The 23,804-nt window shown below is 42.5% G+C and overlaps 1 protein-coding gene across 4 annotated transcripts; it reads right to left on the reverse strand.

Moving 5' to 3' along the window:
* Positions 1 to 255: 255 nt before the first annotated feature.
* MMAA (metabolism of cobalamin associated A) lies at positions 256 to 12,235 on the reverse strand. Of its 4 annotated transcripts, none has more exons than XM_054029808.1 (7): positions 12,170 to 12,235; positions 7,101 to 7,583; positions 5,578 to 5,700; positions 3,959 to 4,129; positions 3,501 to 3,586; positions 2,703 to 2,852; positions 256 to 620 (listed from the first exon to the last, which is right to left on the reverse strand). In XM_054029808.1, the coding sequence occupies exons 2-7, from the start codon at positions 7,525 to 7,527 to the stop codon at positions 333 to 335; spliced, it is 1,245 nt and encodes a 414-aa protein (XP_053885783.1). In that variant the 5' UTR covers positions 7,528 to 7,583; positions 12,170 to 12,235; the 3' UTR covers positions 256 to 332. The 4 variants fall into 4 exon arrangements, with proteins under 4 accessions (XP_053885783.1, XP_053885785.1, XP_053885786.1 ...); XM_054029810.1 differs by lacking the exon at positions 12,170 to 12,235 and adding an exon at positions 7,699 to 8,532; XM_054029811.1 differs by lacking the exon at positions 3,959 to 4,129.
* Positions 12,236 to 23,804: the final 11,569 nt, after the last annotated feature.

Genomic DNA, 23,804 nt, shown 5'->3' on the forward strand with positions numbered 1-23,804 from the left:
GCTTACTGTGACACATGGTACCACAAAGTTATTTTGTTTTAACAATTTCTATTACAATCTCTCTAAAAGCTTTAAAACATCCTTAACTATGCTGTACTTAAATAAGAGTTCTAGAAGTTTACATTTTTCTTTTTGAATATAATCTGTGGTAGTCCCAGAAACTAGCTTTGTTCCTCATGTGCATTATGTTTGCCTGAGTCAGAAAATAAATTTAGTCAGAGCTACATTCAAGTATGCTGCAGTAAAAGATTTGAAGCCATGCTTAGGAAAATTTTATTTAATGTTTAAATAATTTGTGCAAATTGATCAATGACACAGTAGAACATGGGATCTTAAGGTCTGTCTTTGAATGCTTTCAGTAATAGGTCTGCTGCCAGCCCTGGAGCCAAGACACCACTGAGAACCTTTTCTTCTAAAAGTGGAATCTTATCCCTCACTGCTAAATGACTCCGAAAATGGTCCAGCATATTTTCTTGGATTAGATTCCACATCCACACTTTCTGCTGTTTCCGTCGTTTGGTGATCAACTCACCACTTGTAAGCATGAGATCATGAAATTCTGTCATTTTATCCCACATATCTGAAATGCCTTCTCCAGTTTTAGCAGACATGCGCATTACCTGTTGGATTAAGGAGGACATTTTAAAAGAAACTAAGTGGGTTGGGGAGGGTGTCTACACCTGAGTTCTGCGTCAGCTAGATTCTATTAAAATCACAAGTTCCAATCCTAGTAAGGCAAACTCATCCTTAAGTGCTACTGTAGACTTTTCCCCCTACCAGGCAGCTTATGTTGCATCTCCTTCTAATGAGACTTGAAAACCAAGCTTCTGCCACCTCCAAAATGATACTCTCATCCCATAGCATTTGTGACAAAGAGGATTTGCCTAAGTATTTTTGAACAAAGTTCCCCCCATACTGTCTGACGGCTTACACCCAAACAGTTGCTGCAGTTCAGTAATATAATTTGTTACTGAAGGTTTTAGGATCTTATCAAATTAAAGGTAAAATATACAATATTACTACTTAAATGGAAAGTCAATTGGATATTTGCATAACCACATTTAGAGCCAGTACAGCATTAATATGAAACCCTGCACAGTTTCAATACTATAGTAAGAACAGTATTAACTTCCCTTTGTACCCTGGAAGAGTGATTGTAGGCTAGAAAGCAAACATCCAAGCCCTTTTCAACACGTTCTAAAAACAGCCTAGTTAGAGAAGTGTTTTTATTCAGCCAAAAACCCCACACGGGTCCGATTTTTTTTCTTTTACTATTAACAGTTGCCAGAGATGCCTGGTCTGTTAAGTGTGTATAGAGAGCTTTCACGGAATGTAATAAAATCTCTAGAAATAGGTGTTGTAATGATGCTCACTCTAATATCTAATACTCAACTCTACTCCTGTTTTTTTTTTTTTCTTTAAAAACTTAAAGCTTACTGTTATAAGAATTGTTTTGGTGCTGATATTTACAGGGCAAGGATTTGTAAACTCCTTAACATTTCCTAAATAAAAAAGGATGTCTCTATAGCTTCTAGATCTAAACTTCTGCTCAGCAGTGCTGAGGAGAGTGTGGCTTCTGCCAGATTATATAAATCTCAAGTCACCTGTCACCACTCTTGCTTTGTGTTTATATAGAGCAGAAATGAACCAGACAGGGAAAGGCTACATTCCCTACTAAAATTTATGGGGTAAAGGTTTCAGCTCTGTGTAAATTGCTCTGCTGCTTGAACAAATTAATCACTAGACACTGCAAAGCACAAATGTATGTGCCACCTATGTAAATATGTTAAAAGCAGTCAATACAGTCATAAAAAAAGCAACAACACTGTTTGGTAGAAGGGCACATTCAGGTCAGTTTGCATAACTTCCTGGTTTTTGTTTCAAAGGGATAAGCCAGGGGGCTGAAAAATCTGATCAGGAAGCAAAGTAGTAGTGGCCCTGCCTTCTGCAGTGACATCCAATCACTAATGGGGTTTCACATGACTGGAAGCTGAGGCACTCTAAGTTTAGGGGGGAGAATGGGAACAGAAAACTATGACCAAGCCTCAGGCAGTCCAGCTGGATCAAACTGTCTGATAGCCCATTTTATCCAGTGTTCAAGAAGCCTCATTTATATATAAAAGCATTTTACTACTGCCTCTTTGCCTCAATTATAAATTCTAATTATTTGTATTGCAGTACCACAGGCTCAGGAACCCATTGTGGTAGGTGCTGTACACACACAGGAAGACTAGGTCGTTGCACTAAAATCCCATGAGACATCACAAGTGGGTATAACAAGGAGGAAAAAAAAAAAAAAACCATGGATCATAGTAGTTAAATAGGTTAGTATGGTTTACAGCAAGATGGTTCCCAAACTTCTTAAAAATGTATAGAAATGATTACAAATCAGCAAGCCCCACTGACCCTCGGTCTAGCCATTATCAGTTTGCTGTAGGCATCACAGCAGACGAGAGTTTTGAGGAAGGATTTGGAGGAGAGCGAGCGTGTAAGGGCTTTCCAAACTAGTTCAGGGAGGGTACCCAATAAATAAGGGATGTGTGAATGAAAGATGTTTCAGACAGAGGTGCACAAGTGGGGCAGAAGAGACTTTTATGTAAATATCCAGGTGGTTAATATGTAGTTAGGATGACGTTAGGTCCTGTAACGCACACACCACCTCTTCTGAAATAAAGAGAAGAAAATTGTGAAAACATACAAACCTTTGGTCTCCAAACCTTAGAGCGCTTGCGAAGTAGTTTCATAGCACTAACATATTCTGCTTGTATCCGCCGTGCAGGCACAACTAAATCCCCATCAGCTTTAGTTATAGCAACTAGATCTGCCATCTCAATTATACCCCGTTTAATACCCTGAATGGAATAAGGAAAAGGGAAAAAAATGAATGCTTAGAAAAACTCAGTCATAAAATAATGCTCAGTCATAAAACCTTCATAAACTAATGAGGCTTGTTTGTTTTATTATCTTACCCCCTGATTTTCTTCTTAATCTTTAGGCACCAGGAATTTCCTAATATTAGGAATGTCTGAGGTTTCATTAGTAGTTAGGCAGTTATAATGACTCTCTGAACCATTAATTCACATATTCATTCCTCTACCATGAGAAACTAACATCCTTCATGTATGTGTAGCATGGGTTGGCATATATTATCTGAAAGGAGCATAATTGAGTTTGCTAAACTAATCAGTTGTGTAAACTGATTGTTGCCGCCATGTACCTATACTAGCATTCCAAGTGAGAAGAAGTTAATCATATCTAATGAGTAATGTGGATCATAAGAGACTGGCCAGAACCAAAACTTTAAATCTTAACACCCGAACATTTGGGAAAATTCAGATCCAAATTTTGTGGGTCAAGTTGGTAAGATTCTGACTTCAGTGGGAGAAGAGCTAGGACAACACCAAGCACTAATACTTGATTACTCAGACTTAATGCACACACATATTCCAAATTCAGACTTATATTTTAGGTCACAATTAGCATTTCAAAAAGATAAATACCTGTAACTCATCTCCTCCTGCTGGTGGTAGCAGCAAAACAAACATATCAACCATATCAGCAACTGCAAACTCTGATTGCCCCACACCTGAAAAATTGAAACCAGAATTGACCTTTCACGGCCATTCTAATGACAGTACTAAGAAGAGGTCCCACTGTGGCTCCCTCTTTCTGGGCTGAACAAAGTTGGATACAATGAAGGTCAGTATGAAATCTAGTTTTAGAAAAAAATTCTCTCTCAGAACTTACAAGGCTTAAAGATATAACAGTAAGGCCCCATTGGGTGAAGTCAACACACACTTATGAAAGGAATGGACCAGAAAAGATTAAGTACCAGAAATAGACAAGGAAGAAGAAAAGCTGTAAGAGGAAATATGCATCATTCGTGCCATAAGTTGGCCTGGACAGTACAGTGGGATGCAAGTGCTAAATTTTGGATTTTTACATTTAAATCACATACCTACTGTTTCCACAAGAATGATGTCATAGCCTCCTCCCTCACATAGCAGAATAGCTTCATTTGTGGTCCTAGTCACACCTCCTAACGTCCCCCTCGTTGGAGATGGCCTGATGTAAGCATTCATGTCCCTTGACAACTCAGTCATCCGTGTTTTATCACCCAAGAGTGAGCCTTAAACATGTAACATTAACAATTTCAAAAAGGGCAAGTAGTCAGTTATTTTCAATAGTCAGTAACATAGGTGCAGGTGAGTGTCTCTGCTGAAGAATCAAATGAGAATTTCCCAGTGTTGTGTGCTAGCAAGTTCCTGTGTGGCTCTTTCGGCTTGCAAGATGTGAGAATATCACAGAAGCATAACAGCAAGTTACTGCAGCCCACTGTCCCTAAACTCAGAGGGCTTCCTCTATGCCAGCACGGACTCTGCAAGTCCCGAACCCCTATGTGTGACCTGAGTGCAGATGCGTCAGCAAACTCTTACCTGTTATCCCTCCCTGAGAGCAAAGCCTTATCTCCCATTCCATAGCAAATTGCCCAGAGATAAGCAGTGTCCTCCCAAGAAGAAACTCTCCTGTAGTCATTTTTTATTTGAATTTAATGAGAATTTATTGGTATGACAAGTGTTGCTAAAGTTTAAAAGGAGACAGGTCCTTTCAGTCCTTCTCTTTGTTCCTTATCCTGACCCCTTTCTCTGGTGATCTAAAAGTCTGTCTCCACTACACATTCAAGGAATATTCCTTCTAGCCACAACTAATTGCAGTCGTTATTCATAGTTAACCTGTAACATCTCCATGTAGTAGAATTATAACAAGTTTCAAGAGGACGATATACAGAAAATGAGAACGTATTAGTCAGATACAGCCATATATGACAAAAGGATTAAAATCTCAGTTACTGCTGGGTAGGTCCCAGGTAAGTTTGCTAAATCAAGCTTAGTCAGCATTGCCCCATAGAACATAAATTTTGGGAGGGGTAGTGTTTTGCAGATGAAACCAACTTGGGTTTGGAGAGCCTGATGCTGAAGAGCAGGTGGCCAACAAAAGTTAATCAAGTTCAGTGACACTGCAACCTCACCATGACTTACTACACAGAAGAGTCTATCTTGGAACCAAGATAGTCCCACAGAAGCTAAACAATTTGTTCCCATTCAAGGATGATAGTGTATTTTTCCAAGATCCAAGGCAAAGCAGGAATATATGGGGGGGTAGGGGGGGAGAGGAGGACTGAGTTGCAAGTGTATTCTGATGGCCTCTAAATGAAGAGATTATTTGGCATCACTTTCAGTATACATTGCAAAGTTTAACAACAACAGTACGGATCACAGAAAAGGAACTTTTCCCTTTCCCCTTACAATACCAAGGAAGTAATTTCATACAGGAGAGAGAGAGAGAGACAGACAGACACTATACAAGGCCACCAGAAGACAGCACAAGTTTGGGGACCTCACAAAACTCTGACTATGATGCCTAATTCCATAGCACACCAAAAATGACTAAAAAGCAATATATAGTTCACTAATGTAACTTTATAGGATAAAATTTCAACCACACACACCAGAAGCTCCAGATATTGTCAAGATTAAATGCTGGAGAGCTGCCAAAAAACTTTTAAGACATACTCACCACCACTTGTGCTAGAGGAAGGGTCCACAGCCAGCACAGACACTTTGTGTCCCCTCTCTGTAAGCATTTTCCCAAAGCATTCTATAAATGTTGATTTCCCAGCACCAGGGGGACCAGACAATCCTAAGTAGTAGAAGGACAAAAAACTCTAGTTTAATGAAATAGGCAATAGCCTTTACTGATCTTTCCTTCTTAATGCTCTTCACGTAATGAACTAATCCCCAACACACTCCTTTGACAATAACGTGAAGGAAATAACTTGTCTTAAAAATATATTTAAGAAAAATACTATGAAACCCTATTCTAATTATTTACTACAAATAATCTGAAGCCTGTCACTGCTAGTAAATTACCCCTCCTCTTTTGCACACACCCCCATCTCCACACAAAACCCCCTACTAATAGAGGGGTGTTTGTTTTTTTTAATTTATATTTGTCGGAAAAAGTAACTTTCCCCTTTCCCGCCTCCAGATATATCACAAAATGCAACCAATTGCTACAACTAATCACCTTCATAAACCACATACTGGTGGATTTCATCTTCCTGTTAAGACAACTAGAATTACATGTTAATATTGAATTTTCTAATGAAGAAATCCAAGCCTTCTCATTCTAGATTTGCAGTGTATTATATCAGTCTACTCCAGAGGGGATCATTCACTTCTCTAACACTTATTCATTTTGCCCATAGCAACATAAGATTGATTTAACCTCTTCTCCCCTCCCCAAACAGAAGTTTCTCCATACTGGTTTGCACTGCAGAACTTTAAAAATGCAACATGTCAAATCTACAATTTTCAGAAATCATTCAATATTTAAAATTGCTGTTTCAGATAAGAAGATGGGTGACTTGCATGCTAACTTAAGACAACTAAACTAGGACTGGCCTGTTGCTTTGGGGTTTGTACTCTTCACTAACTTTAAGATGCCCTGCTCCAGTTCTTGCTTCCTTTGGGCAGACATGCATAAGGCAATTGTGCACTATACCACTCTACATCGATCCTTCCAGTTGATATTGAAGCATCTGATAGGTTGTAAAGGGAATCTCACCCACCTCTCCTCAGCTATAAGGTAGGTTGCTTTAAGGTGAGGCCTTTACTAATGATAAAACAACAAACAATTTTTTCTCCTCCTTTTTTTGGGGAAACACATGCACCTCAAGAAAAAAAGATACAGTCATTTTGGCAATGCTCATCTAAACTTTGAATAGCTGGCGCAGCTATGCCTTCTAGCCCCCCATATTCTTCAGCTCAACAAAACTAATCCTATCATCCATGAGAAATTCCCCTTTATTCTCCCCAGAAATTGAGGTGCCATTTTTAAAGTCTCCCCAAGAGTATTTTCCAGCATTGTGGAGAAACTATTCTTATGAACAATACAAGTGACTCAAAGATGGTTACAAACTATTAATAACCCAATGATTTCAGACTATACTCCATATTTGCTTAAAATGATAAATATCGGAAACAAGAGGTGATATCATAACATCACAACAGTTACTGGACAGACAAAAGAGGACTGACCCACTCTAAAGGCTAGCGGTTTTCCTTTATTTAACTTTTCTTGTTCTCTGTGGTAGGATAATACCTTCTGAATGAGCACCTGGGCTATTTCCTTTTTCCTGCTCTGAGTTGATTCTATGAGAGTAATGGCCTCTGCCAAGCAGGCTCTGTGCCCTTGGATTAATCCACTGTAAAGTTTGTCTACGAGTCTCTGTTCCTTGTCACAAAGTCCCTGTGTTTGTTGGTCTACGGTTGCTTGATAACACATCCCTCTTTTCAAATCACTTGCTGGCAACATCCACTTTGTACAATACAAGCATACTGAATTAAAAGATTGAATATATGGAAATAATGATCCAGGAGTGAAATTTGAGTGGAAGCTTTTGAAATAAATCTTTCTAAGAAAACGGTAATGAGGGAATCTTAGCAGCAATGACAATGTGTTCATCTTGTTTGGAATCAGACAGTATCAGTGGTATCTGTTCAACTGTGTTTGCAGCCAGCCTAGGAGGAGAGAAAAAACACTTTAGTTTCTTCAAAATATCTCTAAATATTGAAATTAACAGATGTAGAGGATCAATCTTTTCAGTCAAATCATTAGTTTTTACTTTATCCATACCTGTGTCCATAACATGTACAAAGGAGATCTGCACATAAAATAGTTGTGTTAAGTACTCTCTCTAAAAGATGGCATTTTATTCTTGTTGGAGAAATATCACCATGTGAAACCTCCCATTAGGTGGATTTAGGAAAAGACACAATTGTTTATTTTTAAAGCTGAAGTTAATAAACTAAACCATTTGTTTAAAAAGTTTGTACTCTAGCTATAGGGAGAAAAAAAATCATTGTATAAAAACACTATCCTCTTGAGAGCCAGAAAGCTTTTTTTTTTAAAAACAAAAAACAAAAAGAACCAAAAAAGTTCACCTCAGCAGGTAAGAAAGCTCTCATGCACATTCCCCTTCTGTGCTCTTGACACAACACACCTTATGTTTATCCAATATTTCCTCAGGTCTGTTCTGCTCTGAAGCCCATAACAAAATCAAATAAAACAACCCTCTGGAGTTTAACTTTTGTACCTCTTCTCCAGAAGTAGATGTAGTTTAGATGCACTAAATAAATATGGGGAATTTGGAAATAATTTGATAACTTTGGGGATTTAAGATGGAGCCCTATTAGGTCTCATCTACATGAAGCTTATTTTCGGGGTGCGGGGGGGGTGTCCCATAATTGCATTCTCATAGACAAGTTACCAGAAACACTATAACACCTAGGTTTAGACACTGGGTAAAATGTTGGCAGCCACCTGAAGCTGCATCTATACTACTGCTCTGCTCAGTAGAACTATGCCAAAATTAGCAATGATGGGAACTGTCTCAGAAAGTCTAATGTAGAAATAGCCTTGCAATGCAGGAGATATTCCATTCTATAATCCTATTTTCACTTCCCTGTAAATTTCACAAGCAGCACACTTCTAGAGCCCTGTAAATTTGCAGTATCCCCAGACCATGTTTGCAGATTGCAGATCAGATGCGGATACAAATATTGTATCCACATAGGGCTCCACACACATCTACAGTCAGTGAGTTTCGGCAAACAGGCTCCTCCTGCATAGAACTGTATTAACTTTAAACTACCTATACGCCTTTTCCAAGGCACCCGGGTTGTCTTAACTGAGCTACTGTAACTCTAGTAGCTTCAGACAAAATTAAATGCATTAGCAATAGGACAAGATTTGACTACACTCCATAGCATGCACACTTTACATAATACACGGTATAATGTATTCTGCTTATTTTTACTGCAGCAAATCTTCATAAAAAACCCATAGACAAAACTGTACAACTAGTTCACTGTGATTGGGAAACACATTGACCAAAATTTTCAAATCTATGGGACTAAAGTTAGACTCCTAAATCAATATTTAGGCATCTAAACAAAGTAGCTCTTATTCTGAGGGACTGAGCATCTGACATTCTCATTGACTTAAATGGAAGCTGGTTTGCTCAACACTTCTGAAAAATCAGGCCACTTCTATTTAGATGCCTACAGCACAGGTCTTGCAATGACATCTGTGCAGGTGGATCTCTGCACTCGCACAGATGTCATTGCAGAATCGGGACCCTGACATGGATTTAGGAACCTAACTTTGGAGCAGACAAATTCAAAAATGGTGGCCATTCTGAATTACTGGATTCTGCAAAACATCAAGTTTGTTAACAGATGACATAAGGAAACTGAACCACAAAGTGACCATTGTTCATTTATTTTGACAATGGAAATTTAGAAAAGAAGAACATTGGAATGGCCAATCTGCGTCAAACCAATGGTCCATCTAGTCAAGTATCCTGTCTTCTGACAGCAGCCAATGCCAAATACTTCCAAGTGAATGAACAGGACAGGGCAATCACCAAGTGATCTATCCCATCATCCAGTCCCAGCATCTGGCAGTCAGAGGCTTAGGGAAACCCAGAGCACGAGGTTGCATCCCTGACCATCTTGGCTAACAGCAACTGATGGACCTGTCCTCCATGAACTTATCTAATTCTTTTTTGAACCCAGTTATAGTTTTGGCCTTCACAACATCCTCGGCAATGAGTTCCACAGGTTGACTGCACTGTGTGAAGAAATACTTCCTTGTGTTTTAAACCTAATGGTGTTGGGTGACCCTGTGTCTTGTGTTACTTGAAGGGTTAAACAGAACTTCTTTATTCGCTTTCTCCACACCATTCATGATTTTATAGACCTCTATCATATCCCAATGGTCCCTTATCTGAGATGAATAGTCCCAGTCTTTTTAATCTCTCCTCATACAAAAGCTGTTACATAATCTTAATAATTTTTGTTGCCCTTCTCTGTACCTTTGCCAACTCTAATATTTTGGATGGGGCGACCAGAACTGCACGCAGAAGCAGACTTGTGGCATACCATGGATTTATATAGTGGCATTATGATATCTATCCCTTTCCCAATTATTCCTAACGTTCCGTTAGCTTTTTTGACTGTCAGTGCACATTGAGTGCATATTTTCAGAGACTTATCCATGACTCCACGATCTCTTTTTTGAGTGGTAACAGCTAATTTACACTCCATTTTGTCTGATAGTTAGGATGATGTTTTCTAATATGCATTACTTCGCATTTATCAAAACTGAATTTCAGCTGCCATTTTGTTGCCCAGGCATCCAGTATCGTGAGATCCCTTTGTAACTCTCTTACAGTCTGCTTTGGACTTAACTATCTTGAGTAACTGTATATCAGCAAACTTTGCCGCAGCACTGTTCACCCCTTTACTAGATCATTTTTGAATATGTTGAACAGCACTGGTCCATGTTCAGATCCCTGTGGGACACCACTATTTACCTCTCGCCATTCAGAAAACTGACTATTTACTCCTACTCTTTGTTTCCTGTCTTTTAACCATGACCCATGAGAGGACTTTCCTTCTTAGCCCATGACTGCTTACTTTGCTTAAAGAGTCTTTGGTAAAGAAACTTGTCAAAGGCTTTCTGAAAATCCAAGTACATTATATCCACTGGATCACCCTTGTCCACATGTGTGGATCCCCTCAAATCTATTAAATTAATGAGGCATGATTTCCCTTTACAAAAGCCATGTTGAACATGATTTGTTTGGGAAGAGTCATCTATGTGCTTGATAATGCTGTTCTTCACTATAATTGCAATTTGCTTGGTTCTGAAGTTGGGCTTAGCAGCCTGTAATTGCCAGGACCGCCTCTGGAGCCTTTTCTAAAAATTGGCATCACATTCATAAGGATACAATTCTGTCAGAGGTCACGGATGCATATTGCTGAGACCTCCATGACTTCTTCAGGGGCAAGGCTGAAGCAGCTAGCAGCCCCGGACTGCTGGAGCAGTGGCCCCAGGGTGAAGCAGCGGCCAAGGTTGGGTCAGCCCCCCCCGGGATTGAAGCAGCAGCAGCCGGTGAGGGTTGGGTCAAACCCCTGGTGCCAGAGCATAGGCTGCCAGAGCAGCAGTCCCCAGGGCACTGGAGCAACAACTAAAGGTCAGCCCCAGGGTTGCTGGAGCAGTTGGCTGGCAGGGTGACCCCTCGGACCAGCAACCCCAGGGATGAGGCAGTGGCAGGGGCTGGAGCAGTGGTAGTCAGCTCCTACCACAGGAGCAGTGGCAGGACTGGAGCAGCTGCCAAAGGTCAGACCCTGGCAATGCTCTGACTGTTACTGTGCTTCCCTGCCCCCCCTGCAGTATTTTCAGTAAAAGTCTGGGACGGGTCATAGGAGTCTTTGAATTTTTGTTGATTGCCCATGACCTGTCCCTGATTTTACTAAAAATATCTGTGACAGAATCTTAACCTTACTCATTAGCAATCCTCCAATCATCTGGTACAGAGGCCAATTTAAGTGATAAGTTACATATCACAGTTAGTAGTTCTGCATTTCAAATGAGAATCCGTTCAGAGCTCCTGGGTGAATCCCATCTAGCGCTGGGGACTTACTACTGTTTAATTCATCAATCTGTTCCATAACTGTATAATGAGTCCATCATTTATCAGTTCCACCCCCATCACATTCAGGGATCTGTGCTCTCTCAGCGCTCACACGGTCAGAACATGGTTTGTAAAAGTATCATTATTTGTACAACCACAGCGCCTAGGAGCCCGCTGCACCCGCGCTGCGCAACACAACAAGGACGGTAAAGAACCGCTGGTCTACAGGGAGCTACCTGTGTAACTAATGGGCGTGGCTACACAGGTGTGAACAATGACGTGTGTAACACTACACACCTCACCCGCCGCCCTAGAGCAATCCCAATGCGCCACTCTACACAGGCCCCCGACCGCCCCGCACCACGCACACAGCCCCCCTCAAAACCCGCTCCCCTCCAGACCGCCCCCGCACCACGCACACAGCCCCCCTCAAAACCCCCTCCCCTCCAGACCGCCCCCGCACCACGCACACAGCCCCCCTCAAAACCCCCTCCCCTCCAGACCGCCCCCGCACCACGCACACAGCCCCCCTCAAAACCCCCTCCCCTCCAGACCGCCCCCGCACCACGCACACAGCCCCCCCACGCGCCCTCCTCAAACCCCCCAAGCCCGAGCCCTACCCACCCAGCAGCAGGTTCCGGCGGCTCCTCCCCACCTCTCGGCAAGGCCGAGCTGGACATCCGGGGCAAAGGGCACGGGGGGGGGGGGAGCTCCAGGCATGCGTGATACGCATTAGAGAGCGCACGATGTTTGCACGTTTCTAGAGCCCGTGTGCACAAAGAACAGAACAATCCCCCACCACACCCAGAGCCCGCTCTCTCCCTCCTCTCCCACATGTCCCCCAACACCCCAAGCCACCGCTCCCAACAGACACCCCCAGTCACTCCCTGTACACACACCTCTCCCTACACCCCCCAGCCACCCCCTGTACACACACCTCTCCCTACACCCCTGACACCCCCAGCCACCCCGTGAACACACAGACCCCTCTCCCTACACCCCCAGGCACCCCCTGTACACACACCTCTCTCAGCAGACATCCCAACACCAGCAGCCACCGCTTAGGGGTTACCCCTTCACCCCAACCCCCACACACATCCTGAACCCCTCATCTCTGGCCCCACCACAGAGCCCACACCCCCTCCTGCACCCCAAGCCCCTGCCTCAACCTACAGCCCCCTCCCACACACCAAATCCCTTGGCCCCACCACCCAGCCTGGAGCCCCCTCTTGCACCCAAAGCCCTCAGCCCCACCCTTGAGCCCACATCCCAGGCGGAGTCATCACCCCCTCCCTCATCCCAACTCCCTGCCCCAGCCCAGAGCCCCCTCCTGCACCCCTCATTTCTGACCCCACCCTGGAGCCCTCACCTCACCCCCTTCCACACCCCAACCCCCTGCCCCAGCCCAGTGAAAATGAGTGAGGATGGGGGAAAGCAAGCCACTGAGGGAGGGGGAATGTAATGAGCGGGGGGCAGGGCTAGGGTGTTTGGTTTTGTGCAATTAGAAAGTTGGCAACCCTACCCTGTACACACACCTCTCCCAACACACACCCTTAGCCACCCCCTGTACACACACACACACCCACCCCTCTTCCTACACCCCCAACAGCCACCCCCTGTATACACACTTCTCCCACCACCCCCAGACACCCAACAGACACACCACCACTCACATAACTGTCTCAATGCCCCGACAGACATCTCCCAGCACACAGACACATACACCCCTCCCTATACACTCACCTCTCCCAACACCCACCTTCATACACACCCCTCCCAACACCCACAGACTTCCCCATACACACACAGACAACCTATACCCAGACACCCCACACCCATAGCCCTTTCCCTCCCCCCCCTCCCCCCTGTACTGTTCTGCTATTACATTCTAGTCCTGGCCAGCATATCTCATGGGAACAGCCACAAAGAGGAGCAGGTAGGGTGAAGAGAGCATAGTATCCTGTCACCTGTCCTGAGCACTGCTAAACAACCCTCAATTAGACTTCAAACAGTGGGATTTCTACCCTCCCCTGACAACTTCATCCCCACAGCAACTCATTCACCAACATGCTGTCCCCCTGTGAAAAAAAGATAAGAATGTGTGTATACCTGTTTATAAAGGAAAACTGAAAAGCCTGAGATTCCACCTTGGCTGCTTTACCCACACACCCTAGCTTTTCTTTCATTTGCAAGGCCAAGGGGTGGGAGGACGGTGAGTGTGTTGGAAGTTACTGAACTTAGTATTTTCCTTATGAGAAAAAAAAAATCATCTCCCTTATTTTAAATCAATCCAGTCACCAGTGGGATTCTCACTACCTTCTCTGGCCTAGCTGGACATTTCTCTATTTGCCCACTACTTCATTCAGCATCAGTTGTATGGTCATAGGACCACAAAGATGCCATCATGAGAAAGCCCCCTAAAGTCTGACGTGCATATCAGCAGCCTGGCAAGTAGGCTGGAATACACATCAGTTTCATATAGTAGCTGCAACAGCAGCTACCCAGTTGGGTTTTGGCACACCAGAGATCCAGGGCCTGTAAGGCCTATGTGCAGCTGCCTGAAAGGAGGCTGACATGGTGGTGATCCATAAGCACCACAGGTTTTAACCATGTCTGCTTCCTTCCCCGTCTATCATATAGAATGTACTGAGCAGGTCTATAGCTGGTGATATGGATTTGCGGGTGCAGCACTGTGCACTGGACTTACAAAAGAGCGTGTAATTCAGCAAAGGGCTTGCAATTGGTCTTCAGGCTGGATGTGATTTTATCTTGGCACAGCAGACAGGGCATGTAGTGGGATCAGCTCATGCCTCTTTTGCATGGACTAATGCCCTGTAAGGATATGCCACAAATTATTATCCCCCTAGGGAAGAATGACCTGGGAACGTGCTCCAGGCTCCACCTGATTTGGAAGGCTAAGCAGGATATTGGATGGCTGCTGGACATGTTTCCTAGCATGGGGATAATACAGTTGGAGTTAGTAGTCTGCAGGGTTTGGCAGACTGCAATTCACCCACAAAAATGTGGATAGGGCCTGGAGGAGGGCCAACTGGAGAGTACTAACATGGCTGGAGTCCTGAGGTAACTTGGTTATCATCAGCCCAGCCTGTACCAAATGACGGGGCTGTCCCTCAACAGGAACCTTGGATGTAATTTAACTAATAGAGCTGCAGCCTAGTTAAAACCCTTACCGTGTGTCTTGCCTTCTTCCGTGCAGTGAGCACACCAAACTTCTTTTCAAATGCCAAGCTGCTAGATTTAACTTGCAGAAGAACTGGTCTATACAATAACAAATCCAGCCCTGGAGTCAGGAAAAATGATGGGTTTATTGACATGTTCACCAGGTTAGGAAACCAAGATCTCCTGGGCCAAGACAAGATACAATAAATAAGTGCAAACAACAATAAGAGGGAATGGGGTGAAAGGTAGGAAGAATGATGATGTACATGAAGAAATAAAATCCAGTTCACTCTGTCTCTATTGGAGCTGTGCTGGCATTGAAAGACTGATGCCAAGTCTATATCAGAAAAAGTTTGCTCGTACAGTTATACTGGCAAACCGTCCCAGTGTAGACACACTTCATATAAGAAAAAAAGTGCTTTTAATTGGGATAACTTATAGCAGTTCCCCAAGTAAAATAAGCTATACTAGCAAAAACACTTTCTGCCCGTGTAACTGCATCTACACTAGGGCTTTTACCAGTATAGAAATATTGCAAAAACGCTCCTAAACTACATTGCTATACTGACAAAGTTTCTAGATTAGACCTGGCCCAAGAGGAGTAAAAATGTATTTGTCCCTAATGTCAGGGGATCAGATTCTGAAAATACACAGAGAACAGACACGTTACAGAAGAAAGAACAGGAGTACTTGTGGCACCTTAGAGACTAACAAATTTATTAGAGCATAAGCTTTCCTGGACTACAGCCCACTTCTTCGGATGCATACAGAGTGGAATAAATATTGAGGATATATATATATATATATACATACACATACAGAGAGCATAAACAGGTGGGAGTTGTCTTACCAATTCTGAGAGACCAAGAGGAAAAAAAAAAAAAGAAGGTGCCACTTTTATCTAGTCACTTTTCATAGTAAGACCACACTTTCAGAGAAACTTTGTTTCTCATCTATCCCATATTTTCAGACAGCAACTTTTTTGTTCCCAGTAATATATTGACCTGAGTGCTCTGATCTGCAGCACTTACCTGAATGGCAGTCAGGTAATGGAGGTGGATATATCTTGGTGATACAAGACACGTTAATAATCCATATCTTAAGCGTACACAAGAATATAGACCTACATTTCTGTAAAACTTTTCCTGCCCAGGGATTGCTGCTCTCTTTGGCCAGAAGGGGAAGCTAGTACTATATCTTTGTCTAATACAGCTTGAATGTGCCTTGATTTCATTGGAATTTTTATAAATTACATCATGATCATAAATCTGTACTGTTCAGCCAGAACAGTTTTAATCACTTGCCCTTAAAAACATTCAGAGTTCATTCAGTAAGACTCCAGAACGTGTGATATAAAAATCACAGAGCTCAACCTTTGTCTATGTGAAAGGATTTAAATCCATGTTTTATTTTATCATTTAATCAAACATGACCAGCAGCGAGTGACCTTAACCCTGTTTAAAAGTCCTGGATTCTGCAGTGAACCTCTGACTTTCTAGAGCCTGGTAGAATTATGTTGTTGCTTTCTCTGTGGGCTCTGCAATAGGTCAGAGAGCTCTCTAAAGTATATGGTACTTATGGGGACTTCATATCTTGTTAGTTACAGAAGCAGATGTGGAATGCAAAGCATAATTTTAACTAGTAGTTCTGTTTTTGTGACAGGGCATTTATTCGGAAGGTGAATGTGGGGGAAAAAACGGGAAACAGAGCATATTAAAGGTATGAACAGTTGCCCTGTGGTATAATTCAGTATTTATCAGATTCTTTGTGGGTTATTGCTGAGAGGCTGAAAAAAGAGAAAACTGCAGCTTTTGCCTCAGATGACTCATGCTCAGCTGTATATGATAAACACCCTTCACCCTCTCTAAACCAAATTCAACTTATGTTGAATGTGCTTATTTTGATGCTTTGCAATTTTAGTAGAGAAGGAGACAGACTGAACCACTGCGTCTTTTTTGATCAAATATCCTATTTCAGCTTGTCAGCATTAAGCAGAAATGTCTGGTTATTTGATTAAAACTAATCCATTGCCAATGTTAGCTTGTCTTTCTCCTGATGCTGTGGGCTGTAACACTAGCACAGTCAGACATCAAAAGCTGTGTTCAATTCCTTTTAAATTTTCTAATTTTACATCGGTCACGTGGGTGTTATTTGGCAAGTTCTCTGAAGACTTTTTGCCATTTGAGAAAGGCCACTGGCTATCCCAGGTTTCAAGAGTGCACCACATACCTCCGCCAGGGGGCAGTCTGCTGCTGCCTGCCATCAAACCTTCACAGGACAAAGCAAAGAGGAACACAAAGATTGCCAGAAGAATAGCTTGCATTACATATTCATACCATTTTCTGCTCCCATTACATTTCTTCCAGGAGATCGGATTCCTGTTGTGCCATTTTCTGTTCTTACCAGTACTTTGAATACCTCAGTTAGGGTGACATTTACACAGGTGTAGAGGCCCACAGAAGGCCAAACACACTCTTTATATCCTTTGTTAAGTTCTTAAACATAACCTAGAAGAGGGAGGAAAGAGTGAACTGAGCTTGTTCCCGGTCATGTATGAAGGGACCTAAATGGTTTTGCTTTTAAAAGGTTTTTCTCTTCCCTACTGATTTATCTCAGGAATTCAAGCCTTACTTACCCCGGAAGACTATGGATGACTAGAGAGCTGCTAGGATTACAAAATTAAAAGTACCAAGGAAGATTTGCCTTTTTAAGTGAGAAGGTAAGTGGTTTTTATTCAGACATTTTTGTTCAGCTTTATTCACAACTATTTATTTCAAACACTTAAGTGAAAAGATCTCTTTAAGGCTTCAACAGCCTACCGCTTTCAGTTAAGAGCCGAGAAAACGCCCAATATACAATTCTGGGATCCCAAATGAGTCCACCATGAAACCAGGAAAGACCAGCCTTGACATTTTCAAAGTTAAAAGCAAACAAACAATACCTTTGATAAATGTCTCCATCCTTGTAGGTTTTATTTAAAGATAACTGGAAAAAAATGGGGGGACAACACAAACCTACCTTTCCTCCCACCCTCCATCCCCACTTTGCTGGTTGTTTTTAAGTGGTGATTATAGCTTTGTGTGTTGGATTTCACAAAAACTCTACTGCTTAGGGTGAGCTAACATGCTGTGTGTTAATTTGGTTCACCATTCCAATTCTCCTCCAGTTGGAGCAGCAGTGAAGACTAGGGAGCAGAGAACCCAGTGAAACAGTAAAGAAGAGGGTGAATGAAGAGCATCATTCCTCCTTCTCCTTATCGCTCATCTAATTGGAGGCAAAGGGGAAGGGTGAAGCAAATCAAGATTCTGAATACACACCAGTCCTCAATTTAATTTGGCTGGCATTCTAGGAAAAGGCCAGTGTTCTAAGCATTAAACATTTCCATCCTGGACTGAGCAAGACATACAAATTCTGTAGACATCTTCTTAAAATGAATCCATTTTTCTAACTAAGCCAGTCCCAAGAATCTGCTTTTATGACAATGTCTGTAACATTTCTCATTATAAAAGTAATATCTCCAGTACAATGTCAAAGTCGTTGCCCATCAGCCTATAGGGCTGTCACCACCTTCCCATGTTCTCTGCAGGAAGTGAAGAGAGTTTTAGTAGTTCCCTTTCCAGAACATTAATAAGCCTGTAGGACTGTCTCACATTAGGGTAGTGGTTTTCAACCTATATGGTCCACAAACTATGTCTACGATTTCGAAAGGAGTCCGCACCTCCATTTGAAAATTTTTAGGGTCTGCAAATGAAAACCACTGCATTAGAGCATGCCTACATTTAGGCATTTTTACTGCTGTGTAGTTTCAAACCAAGGTTAAGTTATACTGGCAGTGCCAGCCCCACTTCATACTGGTGACCAGGCAGCACACCTACATTGGGGGTCTGTCTGCACTTGAAACAATACAGCAGCACAGCTGCATGTGCACCACTGTAGTGCTTAAGTGCAGATCCTACCTATGCTGATGGGAGGGGTTCTCCTGTCGACGTACATAAGCCACCTCCGCTAGAGGCGGTAGCTAGGTTGACAGAAGAATTCTTCCATTGACCTAGCACTGTCTACACAGAGTTATGTCAGCTTAACTAAATCACTCCGAGGTGTGGATTTTTCACACCCCTGAGCGGCATATTTGGGTCGATCTAATTTTCTAGTGTAGACCAGCCCTGGGACTTTACAGTACTGTCGTAGTTATATCAGTGTTAAAATCATTTAATCCTGAAGAAGTGCTCTGTATAAGATCAAAAGTTTATCTCTCTCACCAACAGAAATTGGTCCAAAAAAAGATATTTCCTCACCCATCTTGTCTCTCTAAACCCTTGTGTCATATACAAGACTTTCAGATTACACTTTGATCGCCTCTCTTACCATACTTTTAGAAATCCTGGCCTGATTTGCATCAAACTGATACAGCTCAATAAATCTGACTTAACTGTAAGGACCAAATTTATCATGACCACAACTTCACTCTCTTTCATAAGTGAATTTGTGTCTCAAATCTATGAGCCTGGCCCCAAACTTTCTCGAGCCTATTTTTCATATTATGTGTCTCAACTACTCAGGGCCAGCTCCAGGCACCAGCTGAGCAAGCAGGTGCTTGGGGCGGCCAACAGGAAGGGGCAGCACGTCGGGCTCTTCGGTGACAATTCAGCAGAGGGTCCCGGTCCCTCTCAGAGTGAAGGACCTGCGGCCGAATTGCCACCGAAGAAGAAAGCGGCGGAGTGGAGCTGCCGCGGATCGCAGCTTTTCTCCCCCCCCCCCACCCCCGCCGCCACTTGGGGCGGCAAAAACCCTGGAGCCGGCCCTGCAACTACTCAGGCTTAGAACTTTAAAGGTGATTGCAAATGGGTGGGAAGAAGGACTGTGCCCTTCTCCCGCTTTGTTTGTTTGTTTTTGTTGTGTATAAAAGTAGCATTTGGGGAGGTGTGGGGGGGAGCTTTAAGTGGTGGGAGAGAGTGGGGATGACTTCTTAGCTTTAACATTAGAAATTCAGAACTTGAGTACGCTGTTTTTACTGGAAGACTGTCCAGACAACTGAAGAATATCAGAGAAAGTGGAACGTGACTAACTAAGGCCCCAATCCTTAATCATTGTGTTCAAATTAATGGGACTACTCACTACATCAAGTACATGCATAAGCATTTGGAGGATCAGCATCTAAGCAGGGATGGGGTTTTTAGTTAGACAAATCTGATTTTTGTGAATACCTATTTAATTCAAATGCCTGAGTAGAATTGGAAGAAACACTCTTATTGAACATTTAACTCCCTATCCTTTCAGTTAATAGCAGAGATCTCCTCCACTATCAAAGTCACCTAAGAAAGATCTCCAACTAAACAGAGAAAGACCAGATTTAACATTCCTGCTAGTAACAAGCAGATTTTTTTTTTAAATGGGGAAACCTTAACAGGGATCTTAAGAGAGCATTTTTACACATCACAAACCAAAAAAGGTGACTCATTCCTCTTTTCCTTTGCAGGTCACCTTTAAGTCCCACCCTGCCTACCAACTTACTTGTAGAGCAAGCTTTTCCATAAGGCATACATGGCTCCTTCATTTAAGTTTTGCTTCTAATTTTCACTTTGTTTCTCTGAAAATATGTAGAAGTCAAGAAGTGTACACTAAAAATTCCAGTATAAAAGAGGCACTGTAATTCAATGTAGTGTGTTTTAAGATGTAATCTAGTACCTTCCCTGCTTTGTAATAATTTTAGTATGGTTATTGGCAGAGAAAAATTACTATTTCAAATCAGGATTTCACTTTGAAAATCTGCTTACTGTATGTATTGAAATTAACATCTGCCGGTCTTATTAAAACAACAAGGAGTCTGGTGGCACCTTAAAGACTAACAGATTTATTTGGGCATAAGCTTTTGTGAGTTAAAACCTCACTTCTTCGGATGCATAGAGTGAAAGTTACAGATGCAGGCATTATATACTGACACATGGAGAGCAGGGAGTTACTTCACAAGTGGAGAACCAGTGTTGACAGGGCCAATTCAATCAGGGTGGATGTAGTCCACTCCCAATAATAGATGAGGAGGTGTCAATTCCAGGAGAGGAAAAGCTGCTTCTGTAATGAGCCAGCCACTCCCAGTCCCTATTCCTGCCCAGATTAATGGTGTTGAATTTGCAAATGAATTTTAGTTCTGCTGTTTCTCTTTGAAGTCTGTTTCTGAAGTTTTTTTGTTCAATGATAGTGACTTTTAAATCTGTAATAGAATGACCAGGGAGATTGAAGTGTTCACTTACTGGCTTGTGTATGTTACCATTCCTGATGTCTGATTTGTGTCCATTTATTCTTTTGCGGAGGGACTGTCCGGTTTGGCCAATGTACATGGCAGAGGGGCATTGCTGGCACATGATGGCATATATGACATTAGTGGATGTGCAGGTGAATGAGCCCCTGATGGTGTGGCTGATGTGGCTGGGTCCTGTGATGCTGTTGCCAGAGTAGATATGGGGACAGAGTAGGCAACGAGGTTTGCTACAGGGATAGGTTCCTGGGTTGGTGTTTGTGTGGTGTGGTGTGTAGTTGCTGGTGAGTATTTGCTTCAGGTTGGGGGGTTGTCTGTCAGCGAGGACTGGCCTGCCTCCCAAGGTCTGTGAGAGTCTTATTGACAGTTTTGGTACCTTTAAGTCTTGTTAGTACGGCAAAACTCAGCAATGGGAGAACTAGCTTGATTTTACTCCAGCTTATGCTTGTAACAGAGTTGTTAACTAAGTCCATGTTGCAGAATTTTTATTGCTGCTAGTGGTGATGTGTTGAGCTAGAAAGAACCCTCAATCACAGACATTGAGAGAACCCGGATATGCAGTTTCCCCAGTTGTTTTTCCCCCTTGGAAATTCAGCCACCGGGGCTGCAAGTATTTTAGTGATGGTTATTTTTGAAAAAATTATGGCTGACCTTTTTTGGAAGACTGAGTGGACAGCTAAGGCTGGTTATCCTCATCACATGATGTTGGTAATTCATACAATAATTCTAAATAGGAATTTAAAAGAGGGATCTACAGAGAGAAGATGCAGAGGGAGTCTTACCTGTTTTTTGGGGGATGTTTTTTGGGGTGGGGAGTTCTTTATGATGCATAAGGACCTGAAAGATGTGTGTTTTCCAAAGGAAAGACAAAACTGCTTTTTCCCCTTTTGGATTATCATCAATTAATGTCAAGTCTTGTCTTTTCTTTCTTTTTTTGAAGACTTTCTGGATGATTTTCAGATGTTTATTAGGAGATCTCTCAGCTTTTATCTGAAGTAGCGGGAGTGTTAAATTCTTAAACAGCTTTTCTTCCAAGAGCTATAGTTTAATAGGCGTTAAAGAAAAAAAAAAAAAGTCTTTCAATCTGAATAAATACCAACTGAGGGACCTGATCTGATTGCCAGTTCACTTGAAGGTAGTTAACACTTCTGTAGAGACTAGTCTGGATACACCCCAGTCCTTTGCTTCAGGCTAGAAACTTTTGTAGTTTAGCCTAGGCTGACCTGGACTGGTAATTTTGTTTCCATCAAAATTCTACTAAATTCTAGTTATTCATCAAGTCTTCCAGGAAAGCAGGATAGAAAGACCCAAGTTTTTAAACGTAAAAAAATCATGAAAAACCCCCATTATACCCTCCTGCCTCTGGAATGATCAGTTGATGTTGGAGAAAGTCCACTGTTTATCCACAGACCAGTACAATGTGGGCTACAGTGACAGTTTCCCTACACTGCTGGGCCTCAGTCCTGACCTGCTTCCCAGGTTAGAGTCCCCCTAATTGCACCACCTTCCCCTGAACAACTTAGGGCTAAAGTTAACCTATTTCCATCAATGTAGTGCTAGTACAGACATTGCATTACCTGTGTCCACTAACCGACTTCCTGATGGAGGAGAGGCAAAGGGACCGAAAGTTTCATTGGGAAGTGCAGTAGGACATTATGGCTTTGTTCAGGCTACAAAGGCAGATGTTGCACTACATAATGAGCTAAATGCCTACAGACCCTGTACACAGCAGCCTTTCTTCCATGGGAAACTCCACACATTGCTTCCAACACCACTCATAACACCACATGGCAGCATGGCATAAACCTTTACCTCTACCATTCCACATCCGGGGAACACAAGGAGAATCATGACTGTACCTGTACTGGCCTGTGATTACCACAGGATCCACCAGCAAGCACACTGCACTGTTTGTTTTTACCATGAATGAAGCATTTTAATATGTAAACAAATGTTTGTTTTACTTGTGCTTTATAAGTATGGGTCACCCTAAGAGTGCTGCTAAAATGTTTTCATCTTGTTTATTTGCAATTAAAGTTTGTTGCTTGTTCAGTTACACAACATAAACTTAGTTTTTGAAAACCAGAGTATATGTATTGATTAGTTTGCACAGAGTAGATATGTCACAGTCTACCCCTCTGCAAAAATAATAATGGGAGTTAGTGTAAACACACAACACTACTATGGCTGACTGTTCAAATGATATTTTAAGGCCTCCCTCAGCCACATAGCCTGTGTGTCTGGCCAAAATCAGCAGTTGACACACTTCACCCTTCCATCCTGCTGATGGCCTTTCCACTTTTGCTTCTCAAACATTATGTAATGTACAACATGCAGCAGCAACAATGGGAACATTTGCCTCGCAAATGAGATGAGATCCAATCTAGCATTAAACATCACCAGCAAGCTTTAAGTCTTCCAAAGCACATTCAACAGTCATTCTGCACCTGCTCAGCCAATAGTTCAGTCATTCCTTGGTTCTCTCAAGGTGGCCAGTGTATGATTTCATAAGCCAGGTGAGCAAATGTTCTTCCGAATCACTACCGGCATGTCAACTTCACCAATATTAGTAAGCCAGTCAGGCAAGAATTTCCCTGCTTGCAGCTTTTGGAAAAGTCCTGCATTCTTAAAGATGACAGCATCCTGCACCTTCCATGACCAGCCCACATTGGTGTCAGTGAAGCAACAAGGTGGTGGTCAGGGAAAGTGTTGGCCCCTTACTGAATGGGGGAAGCAACCTAGTGACAGAGGATGTGGAAAAACCTAATGTACTCAATGCTTTTTTTGCCTCTGTCTTCACGAACAAGGTCAGCTCCCAGACTACTG

The sequence above is a fragment of the Malaclemys terrapin genome, chromosome 5 (assembly GCF_027887155.1).
Source record: "Malaclemys terrapin pileata isolate rMalTer1 chromosome 5, rMalTer1.hap1, whole genome shotgun sequence".
NCBI lineage: Eukaryota > Metazoa > Chordata > Testudines > Emydidae > Malaclemys > Malaclemys terrapin.

What these genes read in the sequence shown, in the direction of transcription:
- MMAA (XM_054029808.1), bottom strand. Translation starts at nt 7,527, where the DNA reads ATGAACACATTGTCATTGCTGCTAAGATTCCCTCATTACCGTTTTCTT. An exon ending in ACCGCTAGCCTTTAGAGTGG is followed by an intron (nt 5,701 to 7,100) that starts GTCAGTCCTCTT and finishes TCTACTACTTAG; the next exon opens with GATTGTCTGGTCCCCCTGGT. An exon ending in CATTCTTGTGGAAACAGTAG is followed by an intron (nt 3,587 to 3,958) that starts GTATGTGATTTA and finishes TCAATTTTTCAG; the next exon opens with GTGTGGGGCAATCAGAGTTT.